General features: G+C 64.3%; 1 protein-coding gene across 1 annotated transcript; it reads right to left on the reverse strand.

Moving 5' to 3' along the window:
• Positions 1 to 2,110: 2,110 nt before the first annotated feature.
• Positions 2,111 to 23,463, reverse strand: LOC125344999 (collagen alpha-1(VI) chain). The gene is made up of 35 exons (XM_048337256.1): positions 23,250 to 23,463; positions 22,496 to 22,625; positions 20,629 to 20,829; positions 19,907 to 20,066; positions 19,484 to 19,612; positions 19,185 to 19,205; positions 18,973 to 18,993; positions 18,848 to 18,892; positions 17,410 to 17,463; positions 16,927 to 16,971; positions 16,779 to 16,805; positions 16,000 to 16,026; positions 15,869 to 15,913; positions 15,571 to 15,624; positions 15,339 to 15,401; positions 14,373 to 14,435; positions 14,230 to 14,283; positions 14,106 to 14,141; positions 13,630 to 13,692; positions 12,000 to 12,062; positions 10,652 to 10,714; positions 10,463 to 10,525; positions 9,781 to 9,831; positions 9,547 to 9,582; positions 9,216 to 9,278; positions 8,340 to 8,405; positions 7,919 to 7,954; positions 7,455 to 7,491; positions 7,055 to 7,063; positions 5,960 to 6,093; positions 5,523 to 5,632; positions 5,257 to 5,440; positions 4,918 to 5,098; positions 3,690 to 3,719; positions 2,111 to 3,485 (listed from the first exon to the last, which is right to left on the reverse strand). The coding sequence occupies exons 1-35, from the start codon at positions 23,344 to 23,346 to the stop codon at positions 2,863 to 2,865; spliced, it is 3,084 nt and encodes a 1,027-aa protein (XP_048193213.1). The 5' UTR covers positions 23,347 to 23,463; the 3' UTR covers positions 2,111 to 2,862.
• Between the last annotated feature and the right edge of the window lie 1,629 nt (positions 23,464 to 25,092).

The raw sequence follows: 25,092 nt of genomic DNA on the forward strand, positions 1-25,092 counted from the left end.
AGAGGAGGGGTGTGGCATCACTGAAGGGGACTAATGCCCAGCCCCCACGTCTGCGGCCCACACCTGGGCTCTTCTTGTTGGTTGGGCTGAGCAGAATGAGCACTGTCTCCGATGAAGCCTTGAGAGGGAAGCTGAGCAGACGGTGCTGTTCCTGCCCTTTGAGCCCAGCCTGACCAGCTGTAGCTCAGCAAGCCCTTGGGGGGCCCTAGTGAGCGGGGGACCCTAGGCTGTGCCCAAGCCCCCAGGAGCCCTGGGCACCAACTGTTCAAGTCAGAGGTGTGGCCTCATCAGAGATTATGGTCTGGCCCCTTTGCTCATGGCAGTGCTGGCTCTTAATCTCTAGCTGTCCCCTCCTATCTCGTGTGGCCAGCCCACCCCTCAGACAGTGTAAGTGATTCCAAGTAAGCCATGCTTGTGAATTTCCCTAAGGCAAATGACAAGCAAGAGGGGCATGCGTTTCACAAAAGGTCTTTCCTGGAGGCTAGAAGTTCAGGGTGAAGGGTCAGCAGGGTTGCTGTCTGGCCTTTGAACAGAGCCTTCTTTTGCATGTGTCCTCACATGGTGGAGAAAGAGAAAGACAATCATGGAAAAAGTGTGCGTGTGTGTGTGTGTGTGTGTGTGTGTGTGTGAGAGAGAGAGAGAGAGAGAGAGAGAGAGAGAGAGAGAGAGGAAAGAGAGAAGTCAGGAGTTCTCAGTGTTTTTCTCCAAAATGACACGAATCCTAATCCCATAGACCTCACTATTTTTGGTGGCACTGGGGTTTGAACTCAGGGGGCACATTTGCCAAGCAGTGCTCTTCTACTCAAGTCATGTCCCAAGCTGCCCCCGCCCCTGGAGAGTTTTAGTTATTGTCAGGTTGGGACTTGCATGTCTGTTGTCCAGGCTGGCCTGGACCGTAATCCTATTTACATCTCCTGCAGAGCGGGGCCACACGAATGCCACCACGCTTAGGCTACTGGTTGAGATGCCTGGTGTCACTTTTTGCCTACACTAGCCATGATCCTCTAGATCTCTGCTTCCCAAGGAGCTAGGATTCCAGGTGTGTGCCACTGCCCCTGGACAGGGCATCACTGTTATTACCCTAACTTCTTCCTTAGAGTTCCCACCCACAGAGGCAGTCACAAGGTGAGGGCGTCAGTCTGTGGGCTTCTCAGGGTAAGACCTTCCATCTGTGGACGCACATGTGTAGGCCACAGCGGCAGGAATGCAGCAAGGAGGTGGGGGTCTGATTCTGAATTCTGCATGGGGTCCCGTGCCCAGCCTCAGGCTGTGTTGTGGTTAGAGACACAGGTTACAGTCAGGTTACAGTCTGGATCAACCTGATATGAGATGGGGAGGTTGGAGAACAGTGGACCGATGCCCGTGGCACCCACGAGCAAACAGTGAGAGAGGGGCGTGGGGCTGGGCGGGAGCTCCCCGAGCTATGCCCCCGAGGTCCTTAGCGTGCCGGACAGAGAGCAGTCCTCAGGAGAGTCGCCCAGACCACGGGCGCCCCGGGCCTGCACAGCACGTGTGTGAAGCGGGAAAGAATGGTGCCGGCTGATGTCAACCACAGTGTGTGCAGTCCAAGCAGGGCCAGGAGGCCCTGGGCACTGCCAAGCGGGTCAGAGGGAGCACCAGAGCCGGGGTGGACGGCCACTGTCCTGCCGCTCCCTCTGCAAATTGGAATGGTTGCAAAGTTCTTGTGACACCGGACCACACGGTTTCTGTCGGGTCCTTGTCCTGCGCAGCCCCTCCTGCCCACGGGCCCAGGCTGGCCCTGCCGCTGGCTGGCTGTTGCTATGCTCTGAGTGTTGGTCAAGCCTCCTGCATCTTCCTCCTGGGGGTCTGGGGACCTGGCTGCCCCTGTATACTCTTAGGAGTCTTTTCAGTATCAGAACTGGCCCAGCACACTCGGGGGGCTTAAGCATATTCAGCCCTCATCTGCCCCCGGTTCTGCAGGTGGCGAGGCATCAGGCCTTCAGGTGTGGCAGAGCCCACATGCCCACTTTCCTGTCAGACACATGGGCAGAGACCAGAGTGGGGTCCCGTGCCTTTGTGGGCAGGGGTGGGGGGCTGGGCTGCCATTGGCTTCCCCCCACGGGGGTGGATGTGCACAGGGACCAGCCCACGGGAGGAGGGAACACTTTTATTGGCAGAGGTGGCCCACTTGCAAGGAGCTGAGGGAGTGGGGGCTGAGAACAGCACTGCGTGAGGGGCCTTCGAGATGATGTGGGACTAGAGACCCCTGCCAGGGGGTCTCCGGGTTGATTCTGGATCTTGGCGGGACTCTGTGCATCCGCCCCAGCCGGGCCTAGTGAGTGTAGGGCCCTCGTGGGTAGCACCTTGCTCCGGGAGCACGAGGACGCCAGGGCCCGCACCTGCTGCCCACTGGGAGCCAGAGGCCCCGAGGGTGGGGTCTGAGTTAGTCACCGACAGCACCAGAGGAGGAAGCAGCCTTTCAGGGTAGGTGTGGGAAAATCTTCTGCCTCAGTTTCCTGAAAATGAAATACAGCCCAGCCTCTCCTTGGAGCAGGGGGCACGGGATGAGCCCGTGGAGCTGGCAACGGGACTCCGGGAGTGAAAGGTCAGTGGGAAGGGAAGGGAGGCCAGCTGGGCTGGAGGCGGGCCGTGCTCGGAGGGAGGGGAGCAGGGAGGGAGGAGGGCCAGGTGCTGTCAGGCCGGATGAAGCCGGGGAGAGGGGACGGGCAGCAGCTCTAGCAAGAGGCCGAGACACCACACAGCTAGCGGCACGGCCTCAGCCTCTCGTGTCTCCCGTCGGCTGCAGCGGTTGCTGGGAAGACGCGGGCCCCCTTCCTCTCTCTGTGGGGTCGCAGGCGGGAGGGGCGGGGTGGGAAGGCCCACGGCGGCGGGGGCGGCCCGCTAGCCCTGCGCCACCTTCCTGGAGACTGTCTGGTAGTAGACTCCACGGAGCAGGGCCCCGTAGCTGGGCACCCGGAACAGGTGGCGCTCGCCGAAGGACACGTCGTACTCGGCCGTCTTGCCGGTGACCAGCACGCGGACGTGGGGCTCGTTCACGTGGGGGCCCACCACCACCACGAAGATCTCGACGCCCGCGCGCTGAGCCTCCTGCACGGCCTTCTCGATGTCCGCCGCCGTGGCCCCCTGCGAGTTGCCGTCGGAGAACAGCAGCAGCCTCTTCTTGGCGGCCCCCGCGGACGCCTCGCGGTAGAAGCGAGTGACGTAGCCCAGGGCGTCGGTGACGTCCGTGGCGTCGTTGAAGTAGTCCATGCCGTCCACGGTGCCGGCCAGCACGGTGTAGTTCTGCAGGAACTGCAGGGCCGCGCGCCCCGGCTGCTGCTGGCCCCGGCCGCTGTACTGCACCACGGCCACGCGCGCTTGGTGGCCGGGGCTCTCCCGGCCGGCCGACAGGAAGCGCTCGGCCACACGCTTGGCGAAGTGCTTGGTGGTCTCGAAGTTGTGGCTGCCCACGCTGGCCGAGCCGTCCAGCAGGATGGTGATGTCGGCCGGGGAGGAGAAGGTGACTGTGGGGCGGGGGGAGAGGCTGTGAGCACCAGACCCCCCGGGGCACCCTGGGGGGGGCTGGCTACGAGACCCCCCACTCCACAGAGCCGCCGGGCTGGCTGGGCGGGGGGGGGGAGGGAGCAGCCCCTGGGGCTCCCGGCGCCCCGCCCACAGAGGCGCTCTGCCCGTGGGGCCCCCCTCGCTCTCCAGCCCCAGGTACTCACTTGGGCAGGTGTAATCCGGACACTTTTTGTCTGTAGAGAGAAAACACAGTGAGTAGACTGACACTCCCTCCGCAGTCCTGGGGCACAGGCCCCCCCCCCGGAGCAGGGCCTCGGGCCTGGCCAGCCCCCAGTCCCCCCGCGAGGGCCGTGGGCCCCTAGGCATGTCGCCAGACCACCGAGGGGCAGGGCAGACCCTGGGTGCCTTTGGAGAGTGTGGAGACTGAGGCACAGCGGGGCCAGGGGCTCTGCGGGTGGACGGGCCCCAGCACAAGCCCAGCGTCGGCCTGCTGCCCGGCTGCCGCCCTGGCTGGGCGCGGGGGGCTGCGCGTGCCCAGGGGGGCACCGGGTGAAGGTCGGGGAATGCGTGTGCTTCACGTGCACTCACACGTGTGTCCCAGAGATCAGCCCTGGGACACATGTGGGCGTCACACTTCACACTGCCCGACTGAGCACAGCCCTGGGACACACGCGTGTGTCACACTCCTCGCACTGCCCGGCAGAGATCAGCCCTGGGACACACGTGGGCGTCACACTTCACACTGCCCGACTGAGCACAGCCCTGGGACACACGCGTGTGTCACACTCCTCACACGGCCCTGCCAAGCACAGCCCTGGGACACACGCGTGTGTGTGTGTCACAGTCCTCACACGGCCCTGCCCTGCACAGCCCTGGGACACGCGTGTGTGTGTGTCACACTCCTCACACGGCCCTGCCGAGCACAGCCCTGGGACACGCGTGTGTGTGTCACACTCCTCACACGGCCCTGCCGAGCACAGCCCTGGGACACGCATGTGTGTGTGTGTCACACTTCACACGGCCCTGCCCTGCACAGGCCTGGGACACGTGTGTGTGTGTGTCACACTCCTCACACTGCCCTGCCGAGCACAGCCCTGGGACACGTGTGTGTGTGTGTGTGTCACAGTCCTCACACGGCCCTGCCCTGCACAGCCCTGGGACACGCGTGTGTGTGTGTGTCACACTCCTCACACTGCCCTGCCGAGCACAGCCCTGGGACACGTGTGTGTGTGTGTGTGTCACAGTCCTCACATGGCCCTGCCCTGCACAGGCCTGGGACGACCTTGGCCGGGACAGTGGGCAGCCGTAGCTGTGCGCTGCAGCTCAGCCGGTGCTTCTCTCGGGGGGAGGGCAGTGTCCGGGGGGAGGCGTCTCGGGAGCTGGCGGTGCCCACGGCCAGCCCTGAGGGGGTGTGGTGCCCCCCGCGCCCACCTATGCAGATCTGGGCGGTGACGTTCTTCAGGAAAGCGTCGTCCAGCAGCTCTGCATAGTTCTCCTTCACCAGAGAGAGGCCGGGCCGGCCTTGGGACAAGACGCCTTGGCAGGAGATGACGTTGAGCTGGTCAGAGCTGGCCACAAAGCCAAACACGTCTTTGATGCCCACGGAGACCACCTGCGGAGGACGAGTCCCATCGGCTGACCCTGCCCCCACCCAGAAGCAGCCCCACGTTTGCCGAGGCCCCCCCCCCCCCGTATGGCCGCAGGGCGAGGAGGGGTGCCTGCCCTAGACAGGACGAGTCCCATCAGCCGACCCTGGCTGCGCCCGCCCACCTGGATGTCGGGGCCGCACAGCACGTTGAGGGGCGTGGTGTCTCTCTGGGTGTCCGAGCGCCCGTCCGTGATGACCAGAGCGATGCGGTTGTTCTGGGTGGGTGGCAGCAGCCGGTCCCGGGTGTACTGCAGTGCCTCCCCCGTGTACGTGCCGCCCGCCATCCACTGTAGCTTCTTCACGGCTCTGCGCGGCACGGGACGGCCAGAGCAGGGTCAGAGTCAGGGTCGAGCCGAGGGCCCGGCCCGGCCCACCCAGGGCCACTCACTCCTTGAACTCCTGGGCATTGCGGACGTGCGGGCTCCTCATGTCCACGTGCTCCTGCATCTGGTTGTGGCTGTACTGAACCACACCGGCGTGGGACTGGCCCGGCTCAAACTGAAGGACAGCGCGGTCGTGTCTGAGCCTGTCCCCAGACCCCAGAATGTGCCTCCCCAGGAACCCCTGCCTCACAGCCCCTGGCCTCCAGTCCGCCTGTTTACACAGGGCCCCGGGGAGTCTCCCCATTTCCATCCTCAAGGAATGAGCCTCCGACCTCCAGGAGTCAGGCCCCGGCCGTGGCCTGCTCCATCACCATGCCCCCCGACGGGAGCCAGGGCTGCGGCAGGCAGAGCCAGGGCCCCCGAGGCCAGGCCGGGGCGCGCACCAGGAGGCTCAGCCCTCTGCTCACGGTGGCAACGGCCCTGCAGGCAGCTTTCTCCTCACCTTGACCAGCTCCACTCTGCTCAGACGGTCAATGACCTTAATGATGAAGTCCTTGGCAATCTCGAAATTCTGCAGGCCAATGCTCTCAGAGCTGTCCAGCACGAAGAGGATGTCGATGGGGCCACACTTGCACTCTGGGGACAGGCAGCATCCACCCTCAGGGCCCCTCCTGGGCTCTCCCATGGTCCCCAGCCCACCCCTCCCCTGGCTCCTAGGCAGAAGGCCCACTAGGTCACCTGCCCTCAGCCAGGCCCAACCACGCTGCACCCTGCTGCCTGTGGACCCGGACCCTGATCCCAGGGGGAGAAGGAACAGGGCAGGCCTGGGGGCTGGGGGCTTGTGGGCGTGCTGGGAAAGAGGGCGAGAGGTGCAGCACCCTGGGCCTGCATGCTCAGTGGCACTCCGGGGGGTACCAGGGAGGCAGATGGCCCGGGAGCCAGGAGAGTACACCAGAGTGCCCTCTGCACTTGCAGAGACAATGGCCCTGACCTGCCCCGCCCACTGCAGGCAGGGCCACGCCCATAGCAGACAATGCCACGCCTGTTACAGATGGCTCCACCCAGTGCAGATGAGGGCCCGCCCACTGCAGGTGGGGCCACGCCCATAGCAGACAATGCCTCGCCTGTTACAGTTGGCTCCACCCAGTGCAGATGAGGCCCCTCCCACTGCAGGCAGGGCCACGCCCATAGCAGACAATGCCTCGCCTGTTACAGATGGCTCCACCCACTGCAGATGAGGGCCCGCCCACTGCAGGCAGGGCCACGCCCATAGCAGACAATGCCTCGCCTGTTACAGATGGCTCCACCCACTGCAGATGAGGGTCCTGCCCCGCCCACTGCAGGCGGGGCCACGCCCATAGCAGACAATGCCATGCCTGTTACAGATGGCTCCACCCACTGCAGATGAGGGTCCTGCCCCGCCCACTGCAGGCAGGGCCACACCCATAGCAGACAGTGCCCCACCCACTGCAGATGAGGGCCCCGCCCACTGCAGGCAGGGCATTGCTCCGTTCAGTGCAGACAGGACCCCACTCTGTCCACTGCAGGAATCCTTAGGCCACATGGCAATTGCTAAGCATGAAGAGGTGGCACTCACCACAACAGGCTGGAGAGAGAAGAGAGAGGGATTAAACAAGGGAACAGCTCATGACTTCAAGCTATCCCTGCTCCTGCCCACCTTCCTGGAGCCCCTCTGCCAGTTCTGCCCAGCTCTGCCCAGGCTCTCAGACAGTGAGGCCCATAGCAACCTCTGGGGACAAGTAGCCAAGCCCCGGTCCACTCGTCCACAAGGCCTCCCCAAGCCCCAGTCCCCATCTTTGCAAGGCCACGCCATCCCCACACCCAGCCCCAGCCTGCTCCTCTACAGCCATACTACTTGCTGGGCTGTGCCCAGCCCCTCTCTCTGACTTCAGAGCCTTCTGGATAGAATGGGGCCCTGGAGCTGGTGGAAGCGAGCTCCTTCATTAAGATGGCTTCTCCCAGATCGTTGTACTCACAGCACATTTTCATGATGATGTCCAAAATCTCACATTCCTGGGGAGACAGGAGCAGGAGAGTTATCATGGGTCCGAGCTAGGGGTCCCCTGGTTACTCCTGGAGCTCCCAGGGCCCGGCTTGGTCTCAGTGTGTCTGCTGTGACACTACACCTTTACCACCCAGATGTATGCCATATGGACACCAACCCAAGGCTGTCATGCCCCCCTGGGTCCTCATGTGTCCCCAGTTCATCTATGTGTTCTTCAGTTCATCCATGTGACACCCTGGGTCATCCACGTGTCCCCTGGTCATCGTGTGTCCTCCACACACACATCCCTGGACTCAGCGTGCCCTGCGTGCCATCGTGCCCCCACTAGGGCCTGCGTGGGAGGCACCAGGGCTCCTCCCCCACCCCTCCATCCGTGGGCAGCACTGTGGCTCCCACCCATGGCCTCCAGGGGGCATTTGTGGACACCCTACTTACGTCTGGTCCAGGTGGTCCCACGTGTCCTGGGGGTCCCTGTCAGGGCAACAGCAGACCAGGCTCTGAGTGGGAGGTGCTCACAGGACAGTACTTGAGTGTGCATCCTTCCAGAGGCCCAGCCAGGGCCCTGGGAAAGTCTGCCCCTTGGGACCGCTCAAGCCCCAGCCTCGCTGGTTAGGGGCCAACCCCACCCTGTCACCCCACACTCCCACAAGGGGCAGAGAACACAGTCTGACCCCCTGAACAACCCAGGCACTGGCCCGGAACCCTGTCAGCTCCCCCAGGGTGGCCTTGCTGCCCCTCGCCCAGTGACCAGCCACCCTCTGGTGACCCACGGTTCTGCCTTTCCCTTGCCCCTGGCCCCGTCCCTTCCCCCATTTCCTTCCCCTCTCCCCTCACCCCCCACGGCTTCACGGCTCACCTGTGGGCCTTCTGGGCCTCGGTACCCTTTTGCTCCTTTGACCCCACGAGGGGAAATGTCGTTGTTCTGAAAGGAAGTGGCACGGGTCAGCAGCAGGGCTGTGCGTCCATGGACGCAGTCACCGCACACTCGGCTCCTCGTGTATGCCGCCCCAGCCGGGTCCACTCTGCCACCCCAGATTCTAGGCTGACTTGGGTTCATGGCCCCCGACTCACACCCTCCCCAGGCAGGCTTGGGGCTCACACCAGGGGCCACGCCCACCCCACTCACACCCTCCCCGGGCAGGCTTCAGGCTCACACCAGGGGCCACGCCCACCCCACTCACACCCTCGCCAGCCAGGCTTCAGGCTCACACCGGGGGCCACGCCCACCCCACTCACACCCTCCCCCGATAGGCTTGGGGCTCACACCGGGGGCTCCGCCCACCCCACTCACACCCTCCCCGGGCAGGCTTGGGGCTCACACCAGGGGCCACACCCACCCCACTCACACCCTCCCCCGATAGGCTTGGGGCTCACACCGGGGGCTCCGCCCACCCCACTCACACCCTCGCCAGGCAGGCTTGGGGCTCACACCAGGGGCTCCGCCCACCCCACTCACACCCTCGCCAGGCAGGCTTGGGGCTCACACCAGGGGCCACGCCCACCCCACTCACACCCTCGCCAGGCAGGCTTGGGGCTCACACCAGGGGCATCTCCCCACCCCACTCACACCCTCGCCAGGCAGGCTTGGGGCTCACACCAGGGGCCACGCCCACCCCACTCACACCCTCCCCCGATAGGCTTGGGGCTCACACCGGGGGCTCCGCCCACCCCACTCACACCCTCCCCCGATAGGCTTGGGGCTCACACCAGGGGCCCCGCCCACCCCACTCACATCCTCTCCGGGCTCTCCAGCTTCTCCTTCATCCCCCTTGAGGCCAGGGTAGCCTTTTGTTCCCTGAGTGGTGACAGCAAATACAGTCAGCGCAATCTTAGTGGGGAGGGAAGGTGGTGTGAGTGTCGCTGGGCTGTCTCTGAGGTAGGTGGGGACCCTGGGAATACCGTGTGTGGCTGTGTGTGTCGAGTGTGTGAGTGTGCATACAGCGCATGAGGTGGCGTGCCCACGTCTGCACACGAGCACACGTGGACCCTGCTCTTGCAGGTGTGTGTGAATGCACACACGTGGGTGGGCGCCGTCCAGTCAGAGGCAGGGCGGACATACTCACGTTCAGCCCAGGGGGGCCCCTGCTGCCTGGATATCCCTGTGGGTGAAAGGCGGGGTGTTCACACTGGAGTCAGACAGAGAAGCTCAGCCAGACAGCACAAGACAGAGAACCTTTGGGTGGGCAGAGGCCCAGTCACTAAGTCCCTGGCCAGTCAGTGGCCTGGCTGGTCCTGCTGGCCCAAGTGCCCAGGTATCCAGAATGACGCTGAGAGAGACTTGGCTGGGGGACACTTACCGGAAAGCCAGGGAAGCCCTCGGTGCCATTTCCAGGGGGGCCATCTTCACCCTGGGGGAGGAGAGCAGAGCTGGCGGCACCAGGTAAGACATTTGCCCAGGACATCCTGGGACAGCACAGGACAGCATAGGGACAGCACAGGACACCCCAGGAACAGCACAGGACAGCATAGGGACAGCACAGGACACCCCAGGAACAGCACAGGACACCCCAGGGACAGCACAGGACACCCAGGACAGCACAGGACACCCCAGGAACAGCACAGGACACCCCAGGAACAGCACAGGACACCCCAGGAACAGCACAGGACACCCCAGGAACAGCACAGGACAGCATAGGGACAGCACAGGACACCCCAGGAACAGCACAGGACATCTGGGACAGCACAGGACAGCACAGGCCCGAGACGGTAGCACCCAGAGGTCATTCCTGTCAGCGTGGGACCTAGGACCCTTTTCCAGCTGCCATGGGGGTTCATCTCCCTGGACTGAACCTCGAGCAGGGAAAACTGGCTGAGATGCCCTCCTGCTTGGCCACCGACTGTGCACGCTGCCTGTGTGGTCACTAGTCCCAGGGGCAGCCCCTCCCCCTAAAGTTGGCTCAGGCCAAGGCCGGGGCTTGCGGGGAGAAGGCTCTGACTACCCAGCATGGACCCAGCAGGGCTCTGCTACCAAACACTTACCCGTTCACCCATCAGCCCCGGGTCTCCTGGGGGCCCGACAGGTCCTGGAGCGCCTCTGAGACCCTACGGAGAGAGAGGAGAGGAGTGGCAGCCTGCTCACGGTGCAGGTGAGGGGCTCAGTGCCCTCCAAGGGAAGGGGAGCCAGTGCCCCGGAAGCCAGGCCAGCCCTCCTGGGTAACCGGCACTCACCTCAGGCCCCGGGGGACCCTCGTCACCGCGGTATCCTTTAGGTCCAATGGGGCCAGCCTCGCCCTGAGGGAGAGACGCCATGGGGCCTCAGTTCCCAGGCCTTCCAGCCCTGGGCCGGTCCCTCCTGTCTCTAGGTGGAGGCTCTCTCTCGGGCTCCCTCCTGACTGGCTGCAGCGGCCACACTGGCCCCACTCTCCCATGGAGGCCAATGTGGGATGCACTAGGCACCACCTGCAGTGGGTGCTTCTTGCCCAGGTGCTCAGCCCTCCTGCACAGATGCCCACAGGGAGGGGCAGTCCAGGCTCGGGGGGCCTCCTCCTAAGGCAGGGCCCTGGCCAGTTCTCTCCAGGGCTCTCTGGCCTGCATCTCACCCAGGGCCCTGACCTCCCCGGCGTTGCTGCTGGACTAAGCCAGGCTGCAGCAAGCTTGATCCCTAGGTCCCCAGCCTGTATGCCGGGCCTCTCCGCTCCTATCATTCACAGCGCCAGGGCTCCTAGAGCTGGGTCCTGAATCTCCCTTCTCCAGTGCCATGCCAGGTGTGTGTCTACACACTCTCAACCTCATTCCCTTCAGCAGATCCTCGGCCTTGGGGAGTCTGTCCTACCCACATGCCTCAGGGGCCATGTGGCCTCCTGCAGCTGGCTCTGGGAGGGTACATCCTGTGTCTGCAGGAGGCACTGAGCTGGGACTGGAGACCCCACCCCTCAATGGCTGAGCCACATTTCAACCTTGGCCAACCCAAGTTCTGTGTGTCCCCCGCTGGGCTGTCACCCCCCAGCGGCAGGCTCCCTACCCCCAGACAGCAGGCTCCCTACCCCAGACAGCGGGCTCCCTACCCCCAGACAGCGGGCTCCCTACCCCCAGACAGCGGGCTCCCTACCCCCAGACAGCGGGCTCCCTACCCCCAGACAGCAGGCTCCCTACCCCCAGACAGCGGGCTCCCTACCCCCCCAGACAGCAGGCTCCCTACCCTCAGACAGCAGGCTCCCTACCCCCAGACAGCGGGCTCCCTACCCACTCAGACAGCAGGCTCCCTATCCCCAGACAGCAGGCTCCCTACCCCCCCAGACAGCGGGCTCCCTACCCCCCCAGACAGCAGGCTCCCTACCCACTCAGACAGCGGGCTCCCTACCCCCTCAGACAGCGGGCTCCCTACCCCCCCTCAGACAGCAGGCTCCCTACCCCCCCAGACAGCGGGCTCCCTACCCCCCCAGACAGCAGGCTCCCTACCCACTCAGACAGCGGGCTCCCTACCCCCCCAGACAGCGGGCTCCCTACCCCCCCAGACAGCAGGCTCCCTACCCACTCAGACAGCAGGCTCCCTACCCCCAGACAGCAGGCTCCCTACCTGGTCTCCTGGAATGCCAACAGGCCCTTCTCTTCCCTGGTCACCTTGGGGTCCAGATTCTCCCTGGGAAGAAAGCATGGAGTCACATGTCTGCCAGCTCCAGGTACCTGGGGTGGGGGCAGACAGTGGCCCTGAGGGCCAGTGCACAAGGTGGCCAGAGGTGAGATGCTTGTCAGGCAGCTATTGGACCCAGGGCAGGGCAGAGACACTGTCCACTGCAGGCACGGGTTGCTCCTCGTCCCTTCCTTCTGACCACTTTTCCTTCTGGCCTTGCCATGTTTTTGCCAGGAAATTGGCTGCTGGCGTGGCTGTCATGTGACTGCCTCTGTTCTCAGGGGCCCAAGGTGAGACACCTTGGTCAAATCACCTCTGGCCTGACCCCCGTCTGGAGTTTCGATCTGACATCTGCACTCTTGAAATTTTAACAAGGAAAGTTCTTCCAAATAAGAACTCAAGGTCTGCAGAAAGTTCACGTAGTGGTCAGGAATGGCTGTGGTTTACACAGGCCTGAAGAGTGATGGTGAGGAGTGCCCTTAGCCCAGCCTAGATCCTGACACTACTAGTGGCCTTCAGGCTTGGCATGGAACCGAGATCCTGGAGCTCATGGTGGCCTGCAGGCGTGGCCTGGGAACTTAGATCCTGGAGCTCATGGTGGCCTGCAGGCGTGGCCTGGGAACCTAGATCCTGGAGCTCATGGTGGCCCAGGAACCTAGATCCTGGAGCTCATGGTGGCCTGGGAACTTAGATCCTGGAGCTCATGGTGGCCTGCAGGCGTGGCCTGGGAACCTAGATCCTGGAGCTCATGGTGGCCTGTAGGCGTGGCCTGGGAACCTAGATCCTGGAGCTCATGGTGGCCCAGGAACCTAGATCCTGGAGCTCATGGTGGCCTGGGAACTTAGATCCTGGAGCTCATGGTGGCCTGCAGGCGTGGCCTGGGAACTTAGATCCTGGAGCTCATGGTGCCTGCAGGCGTGGCCTGGGAACCTAGATCCTGGAGCTCATGGTGGCCCAGGAACCTAGATCCTGGAGCTCATGGTGGCCTGGGAACTTAGATCCTGGAGCTCATGGTGGCCTGCAGGCGTGGCCTGGGAACTTAGATCCTGCAGCTCATGGTGGCCTGGAGGTGTGGCCCGGTAACCTAGATCCTGGAGCTCATGGTGGCCTGGTAATCTAGATCCTGGAGCTCATGGTGGCCTGGGAACCTAGATCCTGGACTCATGGTGGCCTGGTAATCTAGATCCTGGAGCTCATGGTGCCTGCAGGCGTGGCCTGGGAACCTAGATCCTGGAGCTCATGGTGGCCTGGGAACCTAGATCCTGGAGCTCATGGTGCCTGCAGGCGTGGCCTGGGAACCTAGATCCTGGAGCTCATGGTGGCCTGCAGGCGTGGCCTGGGAACCTAGATCCTGGGGTTCATGGTGGCCTGGAGGCGTGGCCCGGTAACCTAGATCCTGGAGCTCATGGTGCCTGCAGGCGTGGCCTGGAACCTAGATCCTGGAGCTCATGGTGGCCTGGGAACCTAGATCCTGGAGCGTGTGGTGCCTGCAGGGCAGTATGGGAACCCTGGGGTTCTAACCCCTGACCCAACCCCGCAGGGCTGGGCGGGGCCTCAGCCTCAGACCATGACTCACTGGGTCTCCTCTCGGCCCCCGCACGCCCGGGGTCCCCCGAGGTCCTCTTTCTCCAGGGCCACCCTGTGTGGAGAAGGACAGGTAAGAAGCGCAGGCCACTGTGGGGGTTACACTGCCTGGTGCTGCTCAAGGCCTCTGCCCGGTGACAGCCTGGGCTGGCTCCGTTTCCCAGCCAGGTCATCTCAGCGGCCGAGCCTCCTCATTCCATTGCCTCCACAGACTCTAAGGATCCAAGGCCCAACACAGAAGCACGGGGTGAAAGTCACTCAGGACGGCTGCAGTCTGTCTGCCCTGCTGGTGTCAGACCACCTGGGAGTGGGAGACCCAGGGCCCGTCAGGAGCAGATCTGTGATGTCCTGTCAGGAGGGGACCCTGCGATATTCAGTCAGGAGGGATGTCCCCTCAGGAGTGGACCTGCAGGGGCAAGGGTCACCCTGGCAGAACTCTCAGAAGCAGCCTGCTGCCTGCCAACTCACCCTCTCTCCCGGGGCACCGTCAGGGCCTGCGCTCCCCTGCAACAGGAGGAACAGGCCCCGTGTTAGTTCTTGTGCCAGCGAGCACCCGGCCTCGGGCGTGCAGGGGAGGCTGGCAGGGGCTCACCTCGTCACCGGCCTCTCCTTTCTCTCCGGGGGGCCCAGGCTCTCCCGGCTCACCCTGTGGGAGCACAATGCAGGATGAACAGTCCAGGCAGGCCCTTGGCTCTGAGCCCCGGCACCCACGGAACATGGGTCCCCTCGTCTCACCTCGTCTCCGGGTGGTCCTGAGTTCCCCGGTCTCCCGGCCTCCCCGTCTGCTCCAGCTTCACCCTGAGGAAGAGGAGGGGTCAGGCACGCTCCCTGGGGTGCCGGCCTACTCCCTACCCCACCACTAGGCCCTCGGAGTGCCCGGCTCCAAGGACCCCCGTGAGCCCACCTGTAGCTGCACACCCCACGTGGAGTGTCAGCCCAAACCACCTGCCCTGCCCGAAGGGGCTCTCTGCCCACCGCACGCTCCAGCCTGGGCCTAGAGGTGATCTGCGTGCTGACGGCTTCCCTGGAACACAGGAGGGGGCAGCGACTTTCCCTCACCTCTCCTGCACCTCCTGTCTTCATTGGACACCTCAGAGACATGGAACTGAAACTCAGCCCCAAGTGGGACTTCAAAGCTGTCCTGCGGCCCGTACTCCCAGCTACTCGGGAAGCTGAGATCTGAGGAGCTCAGTTTGAAGCCAATCCAGGCAGGAAAGTCCATGAGACTTTTATCTCTAATGAACCACCACCACCCCCCAAAAAACACGGAAGTGGCACAGCACTAGCCTAGGGCAAAAGAAGCTCAGGGACAGAGCCCAGGCCCGAAGTTTGAGCCCTGGGACTGGCACACGCGCACGCGCGCACACGCAAATTCAAAACAAACCCCACCCCCCGCCGCCGGGTGCTTGCCTTCCTCACACCAGCTCTTGCTCACTCTCCAATTTTGCTTTCCCCACACAGAGGTTTGGATGGCTGGGCCGGGCTGGGGGCTGGGCCGCCGTGGGCACACCGGGCTTCCGGGGCCCTGGTCGGTTCTGCCGTGGCTCCGCCTGTCCACACGGCCACGGGCACCGCTCAGCCCCTGTGGCCACGCCGTCAGAGCCAGGCCCGTCCCGGTGCCGTGCGGAGACGGGGGCCCGGCCGGCCTGCCTGCCTCCAAGGGCGGCAAGCCCGGCCCTCGCGCAGCCAAGGGCCACTCACCTTTTCTCCCTTCAGTCCGAAGGAACCAGCATCTCCCTTTGGGCCGGGAGGTCCTTGAACGCCCTGTGGGAAGACCCACACCGCGGGTCACGGCGGGTCACCGTCGGCAGAGTCCCCAAAGGGCCACTGTCTGACTGTGTCCGTCAGGAGTCCAGTGTGCCTGACAGGCACCGTCCCCAGTGACTCCTGGGCGGGGCGAGGGGGGGGGGGTGGGGGGGTGGAAGTGACTTACGTCAAACCCCGGTGAGCCCTTGCAGCCAGGCAGGCCTGGGTACCCCGTCTCCCCCTGAGGAGGAAAAGTCCAGGCTGAGACGGGCAGGTGGGCACCACGGTGAGTCAGCACCCAGGGCTGCCTGTTCCCATCCCTCCCACAGTCCTGGGGGGTTGACGGGGAAGCCGGGGACCCACGAGGGGCCAGGTGTGGTAGGAGACACTGAGTCACAGGGAGTCACCACCCCGGAGAACACCCGCTTGTCTCCCCCTTCTGACCCCACGCCGGGCCACCGCGTCCTCCCATCCCCAGAGGTCACCTTCATGCCGTCTACCCCATCGATGCCACGCTTGCCCTTCTCGCCCTGGGGAGCACAGAAACAAAAGGTCAGGTGAAGGTCAGATGACACCAGCCACGGGGGCCCTGCGGTCCCAGGTCACCCACACTCACCTTGTAGCCTTTGGGTCCCCTGGAGCCCTGTGGGACGAGAGGGCGTGTGAGGGGCTGGCCTCTGGCCTGGGCCTGAGGCCAGCCCCCACCCACGTCGGTGCTGCCCAGCAGAGGGGCCAGGCCCGGGAGGTCTGGCCGGAGGACCCCTGAGAATGCAGAGTTGCCCCCGGTCCAAGGGAGCACTGCCAGTGTGGGACTCGGGGCACCAGAGAGGGGACGAGGGTCCCGGCCTCCCGTGTCCCCACCCTCGCTGACCCAGACACCCTGCGATGGTAGAGAGGGGAGGGGAGGGGAGGAGACGAGGGTCCCGGCGTCCCGTGTCCCCACCCTCGCTGACCCAGACACCCTGCGATGGTAGAGAGGTAAGGGGAGGGGAGGGGACGAGGGTCCTGGCCTCCTGTGTCCCCACCCTCGCTGACCCAGACACCCTGCAATGGTAGAGAGGTAAGGGGAGGGGAGGGGACGAGGGTCCCGGCCTCCCGTGTCCCCACCCTCGCTGACCCAGACACCCTGCGATGGTAGAGAGGGGAGGGGAGGGGACGAGGGTCCCGGCCTCCCGTGTCCCCACCCTGTTGGGGGTGAGCGTGACAGGTGCTGTCCCCCAGGCCTCGCTGACCCAGCACCCTGCGATGGTAGAGAGGTGAGGGGAGGGGAGGAGGGCCAAGGGGCTGCCACCATGACCCCATGGGAATACTAGCATTTCCCTGCTGGTATTCTCGGCCAGACAGGAGGAGGCTCAGGGCCCCGTGGGGTATGTCCTGAAGTCAGGCCTCACTCACCTTCTCCCCTCGGCTTCCCTTTTCTCCCTGAAAACCAGATAGAAGAGGGAGAAGCGTCATGGCTGTGCAGGGGCCCACATGCCGCACCCCACAAACCGGATCTAGTCTTCTCCGCCTGGGGGGGCCACTGCGGAGGCTGGACACGCACCTTCATCCCCTGGTACCCCACGGGTCCCAGGTCTCCAGGCCTTCCCTGGAAGAGAGAAGGAGACAGTCAGACCCCACACAGCAGGTGGCCCCACCTGGCTCACCCACCACACCCTGCAGCCTAGGCCTATCCAGCCGGAAGCCCCCAGGCGCTCTGAGAACCAGCATGGGGGTCGCCTGAGGGTCTCCTGGGTCTCACAGTGAGCTCCAGGAAGGGATCCAGGTGGCCTAGGGGGAGGGGAGGGGAAGGAAGGGAAGGGGAGGGGGGCCAGTCAGGTACTCTGGGGGGGGGGGTTAGGGACGGGAAGAGAGACAGGGAAGGGTGGCCAGGGTTCAGGCAGAGGTCCGGGGAGTCCTGGGCCTGCCTCTGGGGCATGCCCTCACACTGCCCCCTGAGGGGCAGCCCTGTGGTCTCTGCCTATCCTCTGAGCACTCCCCGGCAGCCAGTCTCCCCAGCTTTGGCTTCTCAGCACCCAGCACTCACAGGGTCTCCAGCTTCTCCTTTCTCTCCGGGGAGACCTGGCTTTCCTCGCTCTCCCTGGGGGACAGAGAAGACCAGGTCAGGGGCCACGCACTCTCTCTCCAGAAATCCAGGGCAGGGACCCGGCTTGTGCACACAGGGCCTTTGGGAACAGTCCTCCTGGGCCCCATCCTGGCTTGATTTTGGCTCTGGGAGCCCAGGGACCACAGCCTTCCGAGCTGGACCCAGGCCCAATCTCCTCCCACCAGTTTTTGGGAGGTGGGGGTGCCAGCTCTGCCAAGTCCCAGGCTCTGAGAGCAGATGGAGCCATCAAGTACGGAAGCTTGGCCCCACTCAGGGTGCCCACTTGACTGGACGGCCCTCTTGGGATCTGACCGTTCTTCTGAGGAACCAGAGAGCCATGCTCCTGAGCAGCCTTCAGAGTGGAAATACACCCGAGTCCTCCTGGAAGGCCAGACCTCATCCATGCCTGAGTCCTCCCAGAAGGCCAGACCTCATTCACAACCAAGTCCTCCCGGAAGGCCAGGCCTCGTCCATGCCCGGTCCTCCCGGAAGGCCAGGTCTCGTCCACGCCCGAGTCCTCCTGGAAGGCCAGGCCTCCTCCATGCCCGGGTCCTCCCAGAAGGTCAGGCCTCGTCCACACCCGAGTCCTCCCGGAAGGCCAGGCCTCATCCATACCCGGGTCCTCCCGGAAGGCCAGGCCTCGTCCATGCCCGGGTCCTCCCGGAAGGCCAGGCCTCCTCCATGCCCGGGTCCTCCCAGAAGGTCAGGCCTCGTCCACACCCGAGTCCTCCCGGAAGGCCAGGCCTCATCCATGCCCGGGTCCTCCTGGAAGGTCAGGCCTCGTCCATGCCCGGTCCTCCCGGAAGGCCAGGCCTCATCCACACCCGGGTCCTCCCGGAAGGCCAGGCCTTGTCCACGCCCGGGTCCTCCCGGAAGGCCAGGCCTCGTCCACGCCCGAGTCCTCCTGGAAGGCCAGGCCTCATCCATGCCCGGGTCCTCCTGGAAGGCCAGGCCTCATCCATGCCCGGGTCCTCCTGGAAAGCCAGATCTCATCCACACCCGGGTCCTCTGGGAAGGCCAGGCCTCCTCCATACCCGGGTCCTCCCGGAAGGCCAGGCCTCGTCCATGCCCGGGTCCTCCCGGAAGGCCAGGCCTCATCCATGCCCGGGTCCTTCCAGAAGGCCTTTCTACGGGCCAGGTGAGTGCCAGAAAGTCACTGAACTCCTAGAGGGCTGTGGTGTTCGGGGCAGCCTCTGTGCGGCCCCCACACCCTCACCTGCCCATGTCGTGCTCACCACACCTGTGCTGTGCCGCCGCGGCTTCCTCCCTGGATTCAGGACACCTGGCCATCCACAGCTGGCGGCACAAGCTGCTTAGGGCATGGTGGGAGCTGTGTTCTGGGAGCGTCACAACACAGGCACACGCTCAGGCCACTCACCTCATACCCGGGGTCCCCCCGGGGCCCTGGAGGTCCTCTGGCAGGCTGCAAGACAGACACAAGGGACGGTCAGCTCTGGACTCCACACGGGCCATGGCCCCCATGGGTGGGGAGGCCCGACTCACCTGGCACTCGAAGGAGCAGCACTGTGGAGAGGAAGGCAGGAGATAGGTCAGAGAGTCCCAACGTGGGGGACAGGCGCCCAGCCACATATCTGTGTCCAGGACACGCATGCACCTGGGCACCCGCCTGACACAGGCAGAACATGCGCGCCGAGCTCAGGCCCTGTGGACACGAGGCCCGGCTGTGCAGGTTTCGGGCGGGGCAGGGCTCTTACCACTTGCTCCACGTTGTTTTTCTGAAATAGAAAGGGACAGATGAGTTACCATGCCGAGACACGGTGCCTCCCTCAACACGGCGGCCTCCCCCCTCCCCCACGCGCGGCGGGCGGCCTCCCCCTCCCCCACGTGCGGCGGGCGGCATCCCCCCTCCCCCACGCGCGGCGGGCGGCATCCCCCTCCCCCACGCGCGGCGGGCGGCATCCCCCTCCCCCACGCGCGGCGGGCGGCATCCCCCTCCCCCACGCGCGGCGGGCGGCATCCCCCTCCCCCACGCGCGGCGGCTGGCACTACTCACGATCATTTCCACGATGGTGTCGATGGTCTGAGTGATGGTCTCCTCTGCCCCGCGGCTCTGCCCCCAGTCTGCCGCGGTGAAGTTGCGCCGGTAAGTGTGGTCCGTGGCAATGATGCTTAGGCGTGGCTCCTGGGGTATGGGGGGGAGGGGAGGATGAGCCGGGTCCCTGGGGCCCATGCCCAGGGTAGGCTGGGCTGCGGGTGCCGGGCCGGCAAAGACACTCAGCGCCTCACTGGGAGGGGCCGGCTCCACCCGCTGGAGCCTCCACCTGGGCATCCCAGGACCTCGCAGGTGAGCCTCGAAACAGGCATTGTGAACGCCCAGGCTGGGTACAGGGACCCCTGGAGCCCCGAGGGGCTGCGGAGGGCGGGGGCGGCGGCCCTCTACTTCGTGTTCGGTGCCTAGGAGGGCACGACGTCTCACCAGGTGGTCAGGGGTGATGGCCACGGAGAAGACTTTGACACCCAGGTGCTTGGCTTCATTCACTGCGTCCTCCAGGCCCCCGCAGGGCTCCTTGTAGCCCTCCAGCGGGTGCCCGTCCGTCACCACAATCAGGTACTTGTTCTCCTTCAGGTGGGAGCCCCTGGAGGGTGGGCAGTGTGAGGCACCCCCCAGGACCCCCCTGGGGTCACAGGAACTGCGCTGAGACCCCCTCCCCTGAGCTGGAGGCAAGGAGGCCCTGGAAGGTGGCCTGACTGAGCTCTGCAGACTCCATTCTGCCAGCTGCCAGGAACCAAGAGGCGTTTCCCCAAGTCCACTCTGATTATCTTTCTCCATCTCGGCATTCTTTATCTCTTTCTGCTAGTCTCTGCATCTCCCTGTTCTGTCTCCATCTCGGCCTCAGCCTGTCTTTCCATCTCTGCATCCTTTATCTCTTTCTGTAAGTCTCCACAGTGGAGTGGAGACACTGGGGTCACTGATCTTGAGGACATTGGCTGATGCAAAGATGGGGGTGGGGGACAGCCCCAGGGCTTTGGTCAGGCTGGATGGCCATGGTCACCAGCAGACACCCCTCACTGGGATAGGTCTGAGTCTCCAGCCATCCCCTAGCTACCTGCAAGCCCAGGGCCAGGAGGAAGGCCCGTGGTGGGAGTGCACGCCCCAGGTTGGCCGCAACCCTCGGCTTGTCCGGGGCGGCCACTCACCCAATGAGCAGCTCCTCCAGCCCCTTCTTGATGGCGCAGTCGGTGTAGGTGCCCTTGCCAAAGTACTTGATGGCATCTACGCTGGCCTTGAGCTCGTCCCGGCCGCTGGGCATGCGCATGAGCCCGCGGATGACCTCCACCTCGTCGCTGTAGTGCAGCGCCCCTGCATTCCACACCAGGCTGCGGTCACACCGGTAGTACCTGCGGCCAAGACAGTGGGCTGGGGAGCGCGGCCTGAGGGCAAGGGTGGAGGGGGTGGGGAGTAGGGAGTGCGGCCTGAGGGCCCCCTGGGCAGTGGGGAGTGGGGTCATCAGAAGATGTGCACTGCCCTTCCAAAGGCCCTGTGTCCCCATCTCCCAAGTGGCAGATGGCCCGGCCCGGGCAAGGTCAAGAAGGGTGGCCTCTGCCTGGGAGCTGCAGGTGGGAGTCATGGGCAGCCTGGCAGATCGACTGGGCACCTCAGGTCTTGAGGTGGCGCTGTCCCATTTCTAGATGGGAAACTGATGGGGGAATGGAAGTAAGGGGCCTGCAGGCTGAGGACCTCCTCCCCCTCCTCCCCCTCCTCCTCCTCCCCCTCCTGCTCCTCCTCCCCCTCCTCCTCCTCCTCTTCCCCCTCCTCCTCCTCCTCCCCCTCCTCCTCCCCCTCCTCCTCCTCCTTCCCCTCCTCCTCCTCCTCCTCCTCCTCCTTCCCCTCCTCCTCCTCCTTCCCCTCCTCCTCTTCCTCCCCCTCCTCTTCCTCCTTCCCCTCCTCCCCCTCCTCCTCCTCCTCCTCCTCCTCCCCCTCCTCCTCCTCCTCCCCCTCCTCTTCCTCCTTCCCCTCCTCCCCCTCCTCCCCCTCCTCCCCCTCCTCCCCCTCCCCCTCCTCCCCCTCCTCCTCCTCCTCCTCCTTCCCCTCCTCCCCCTCCTCCTCCTCCTCCCCCTCCTCTTCCTCCTTCCCCTCCTCCCCCTCCTCCTCCTCCTCCTCCTCCTCCCCCTCCTCCTCCCCCTCCTCCTCCCCCTCCTCCTCCTCCTCCTCCTCCTCCTCCTCCCCCCCCTCCTCCTCCTCCCCCTCCTCTTCCTCCTCCTCTTCTGTGCTGGTCCTGTGGCTTGAACTCTGGGCCTGGGCACTGTCCCTGAGCTTCTTGTGCTCTTGGTGCTCTACCACTTGAGACACAGCTCCACTTATGGCTCTTTTTGTTGTTGTTGTTGTTTCACAGTTCATTACAGATAAGAGTCTTACCAACTTTCCTGCTCAGGCTGGCTTTGAATCACAACCCTCAGACTCAGCCTCCTGAGTAGCTAGGATTGCAGGCGTGAGCCACCAGTGCCCAACAGGGCCCGGGGCCTCTTCAGGAGATGCAGGACCGTGTGTGCATGAGGGCCACAGCAGGGCTCCCTCCCCCTCCCCGGGGATCAGCTTCCACTACGTTCAAGTCCGCAGTCTGTAAATCCCTTGGGCTGGCAGTGGGAGTGCCCAGCCCGCGGTCTCTGTGGCATAGGCTGTGGGCCCCGGTACCTGGCAGAGTGGTCACCAGGACCAGGTGGGACCAAAGGTGGGTGCGGGCTGTGCCAAGTGAGAGCTGGTTCCCGACTGTGCACTGGGTGGGGCCCAGCTGGACGCTGCATCCCGGGGTACCGGGCAGAGCCCCCAGGACGGCTCTCCCAGCCCTGCTTGCCTGGGGGTTGTGACTGCTCGTCTGTCTGTGGGGGCCTCGCACCCAGCAGGGTCCCTTGGTTTTCCTGAGGTGAGGGGCCGCTGCTATCTCACATGCTCGAGCTGGGCAGATGCTGGGTGTAGGGGTGGCCTTGTCACATGGGCAGATGCCCGGCCCTGCCTGCTGGTCAGCTGGGCTCCCGGATGAAGCCCAGGCTGAAGTGCGTCCCCTACCTGTCTCTCAGGTTGTCGATGAAGCGCTTGGTGAAGGCCTTGACCTTGTCCACCAGGGCACCGTAGGGCTTGAGCCTCAGGGCCACGCTCTCAGAAGTGTCCAGCACAAAGAACAGGTCCACAGGGCAGTCTGGGGGGGAGGGGTCCGTGAGCCATGGACCACCCTCCTGGGCACAGGGGCTGCCTGCGCCCACTCCCATGGGCAGAGTGGCTCCTGGTCCCACACTCCCACATGGAGCCCAGGCAGGCGGCTGCACCCAGCTCCCCCCCTCCCCCAGGCACCCAGAGGGAGACGGTGAAAACATATCCTGGAGGTGTCCCCTGAGGGGTCCTTGCTCAGAGCTCAGAGGACTGGGCCCAGCCTCTGAAGGGCGGGGGCTCTGGAACCCGGTGAGACAAAGACCACTGCTTAGGTCTCCCTGTTGGATGTAAAGCCACCGGGCACAGCCTTGTGGCACCGTGTGCGGGCAGGTCAGGGGGCCTGGTGAGCCGAGGCCCGCTCAGCACTGCTCCTCACCACAGCCCTCCGCAGAGAACAGAAACCCGGCCGGGGGTGACAGCGGGAACCCCTTGCTCCCCCACACAGATGTGCCAAAGTGCAGGGCCTCCGAGGGGGGAGCAGATGTCCCAGGCACCCTGGGAACCGCAGCCCCTGCCCTCCCCTCCCAATGCGGCCTCTTGCTGGTGGTTCCCGCAGCAGGGGTTCCCAGATCCCAGGCTCTTCAGGGGGCAGCAAAGGGCAGGCTCCACTCACCCTGGAAGGCAATGGCCTTTGGGGCCCCTGGATCGTCCTGGGCAGCTCCCCAGCAGGCTTGCAGCAGCAGGGACAGCAGCGTGAGGCCCAGCCTCATGGTGCCGTTGGCCTAGGGTCACCACAGAGTGAGGGCTGGGCTCAGGGTGGGCAGCAGGACGCCGTGGGGGAAGCTGTCTGCTGCGGTAGTTAACCAGGGCTGGTGCAGGACCCAGGGAGGGCGGGAGGGAGGGAGGGGGGAGGCGGGACAGGGAGGAGAGGGGAGGAGCAGGCTGAGAGGGGCCAACAGGCTGGGTGAGTCACTGCAGAGGGGCCTCCAGAACCTTCTGAAAGAAAAGCCCCTCCTTTCTACAGCAGCGTTGGGCCGGGGCACTCCTGAGACACAGGGCCCCTTTTCCTACCAGGTGTGGGGCGCAGCGTGCTCCTTGCAGACGCAGCTGGTAAAGTAGCCGGGGTGCAATGTCTGAAGGACGCATAAGCCCCCAGAGTTCCGTGAAACACTTGGGCCATTTCAGGGCCAGCCCTGTGGTGGCGCTGAGGCCCAGCCCACGGCTGCCCACGGCTCCAGCCACTGACTCTGGGGGTTCCGAATTGTTTTCGGGTAACTCTTGCTTCAGGGTGTAGTTTAATAACTCTTCACAAAAAATATTTCTATTTTTACCATGGTGAAGCAAAGTCATCAGCAACTACAGCGATGTGTGAGGGAGGGTGTGTGAGTGTAAGAGTGTGTCTGAGTAGAAGTGTGAATGTATGTGAACACAAGTGCATGGATGTGTGACAGTGTTGGTATATGAGTGTGTCTGTGTGACGGTGTGTGTGACCGTGTGTGACAGAGCTCGTGTCTGCATTAGTAGCAGTGTGGATGTGTGCGGCATGTGGCAGCGTGTGAGTGAAAGCACGTGTGGTGTGGGAGTGCTAGAGCCTGCGTGAGCTGCAAGTCAATGGGTCAGGCAGGGCACGTGTGCCGGCTGTGTGTAGGTAGAGTGTGGGAATCTGTGTCTATGTGTGTGTGTAGGAGCGAGCTCGTGTGCAATGTGATCACATGTCCACGGTGCCTGAGTCCGGGAGGCCTCAGATGAAACCGGGCCCTACCCCACCCCAGAGATTTTGGAAGCATAGGGGAACTGTTGATGCTGATTTAATATGGGCCTAAGTGTCTTGCGGTATGGAAATACACGAAGTATGATTAACTGTGAAGACCATTAGCAGTCAGGAGAGCTCTGAGGAGCCTCCAGAGCCATGCAGATCCAGGACTCGTGCGCCGCTCCAGTGGCTTCCGTGTTCTCCATGCAGGGATCACACGGTGAACGCGCGCTCTCAGCTGCTCAGTGGGGCCACGAGCCCCCTCACGGGCGGAGGCGGCACTCGTGAGGCCCCTGTGGGCCCAGCTGACTTGTCTGCAGGTGGCAGCTCTGGTGGCTGAGGCGGGGACAGGCGTGAGCAAGGACAGGAAACCAGGACAAGGACAGGTGGGACCCGGCATGCCCAGACTGAAGGCCGTGCTGGTCTCCACAGGCAGAACCGAGCCGCCTGGTTGCCCAGCTGAGCAGGAGTGGCAGTCTACCCCGTCTGTTCATGTCTGATGGAGCGTCCATGGGGGGGCGGGGGACAATCGGATCTGGTAATGGTCAGGTGCCAGGGCCCGGCTGCCCTGTGGGCCCTCCAGGGGTGACACCTTTCAGAACACCCTCCACAGCAGAGGGTGTGGGCAAGCCACTGAGGCTGCCCAGATGGGTGGCAGCGAGGGCCCAGTGCAGGGCTCCCCGGCCCGGCCCGCAGCCCCTCTGCACAAGCACTTCCAGCAGACGCCAGGGACGGCAGACGCCCAGGCGCTGGCTGGAACCCT

This window comes from Perognathus longimembris, unplaced genomic scaffold (genome assembly GCF_023159225.1).
Source record: "Perognathus longimembris pacificus isolate PPM17 unplaced genomic scaffold, ASM2315922v1 HiC_scaffold_5097, whole genome shotgun sequence".
NCBI classification, from domain to species: Eukaryota; Metazoa; Chordata; class Mammalia; order Rodentia; family Heteromyidae; genus Perognathus; species Perognathus longimembris.

What these genes read in the sequence shown, in the direction of transcription:
- LOC125344999 (XM_048337256.1), bottom strand. Translation starts at nt 23,346, where the DNA reads ATGAGGCTGGGCCTCACGCTGCTGTCCCTGCTGCTGCAAGCCTGCTGG. An exon ending in TCGGACTGAAGGGAGAAAAG is followed by an intron (nt 14,436 to 15,338) that starts GTGAGTGGCCCT and finishes CCTCTTCCTCAG; the next exon opens with GGTGAAGCTGGAGCAGACGG. An exon ending in AGGGCTTCCCTGGCTTTCCG is followed by an intron (nt 9,583 to 9,780) that starts GTAAGTGTCCCC and finishes TTTCACCCACAG; the next exon opens with GGATATCCAGGCAGCAGGGG.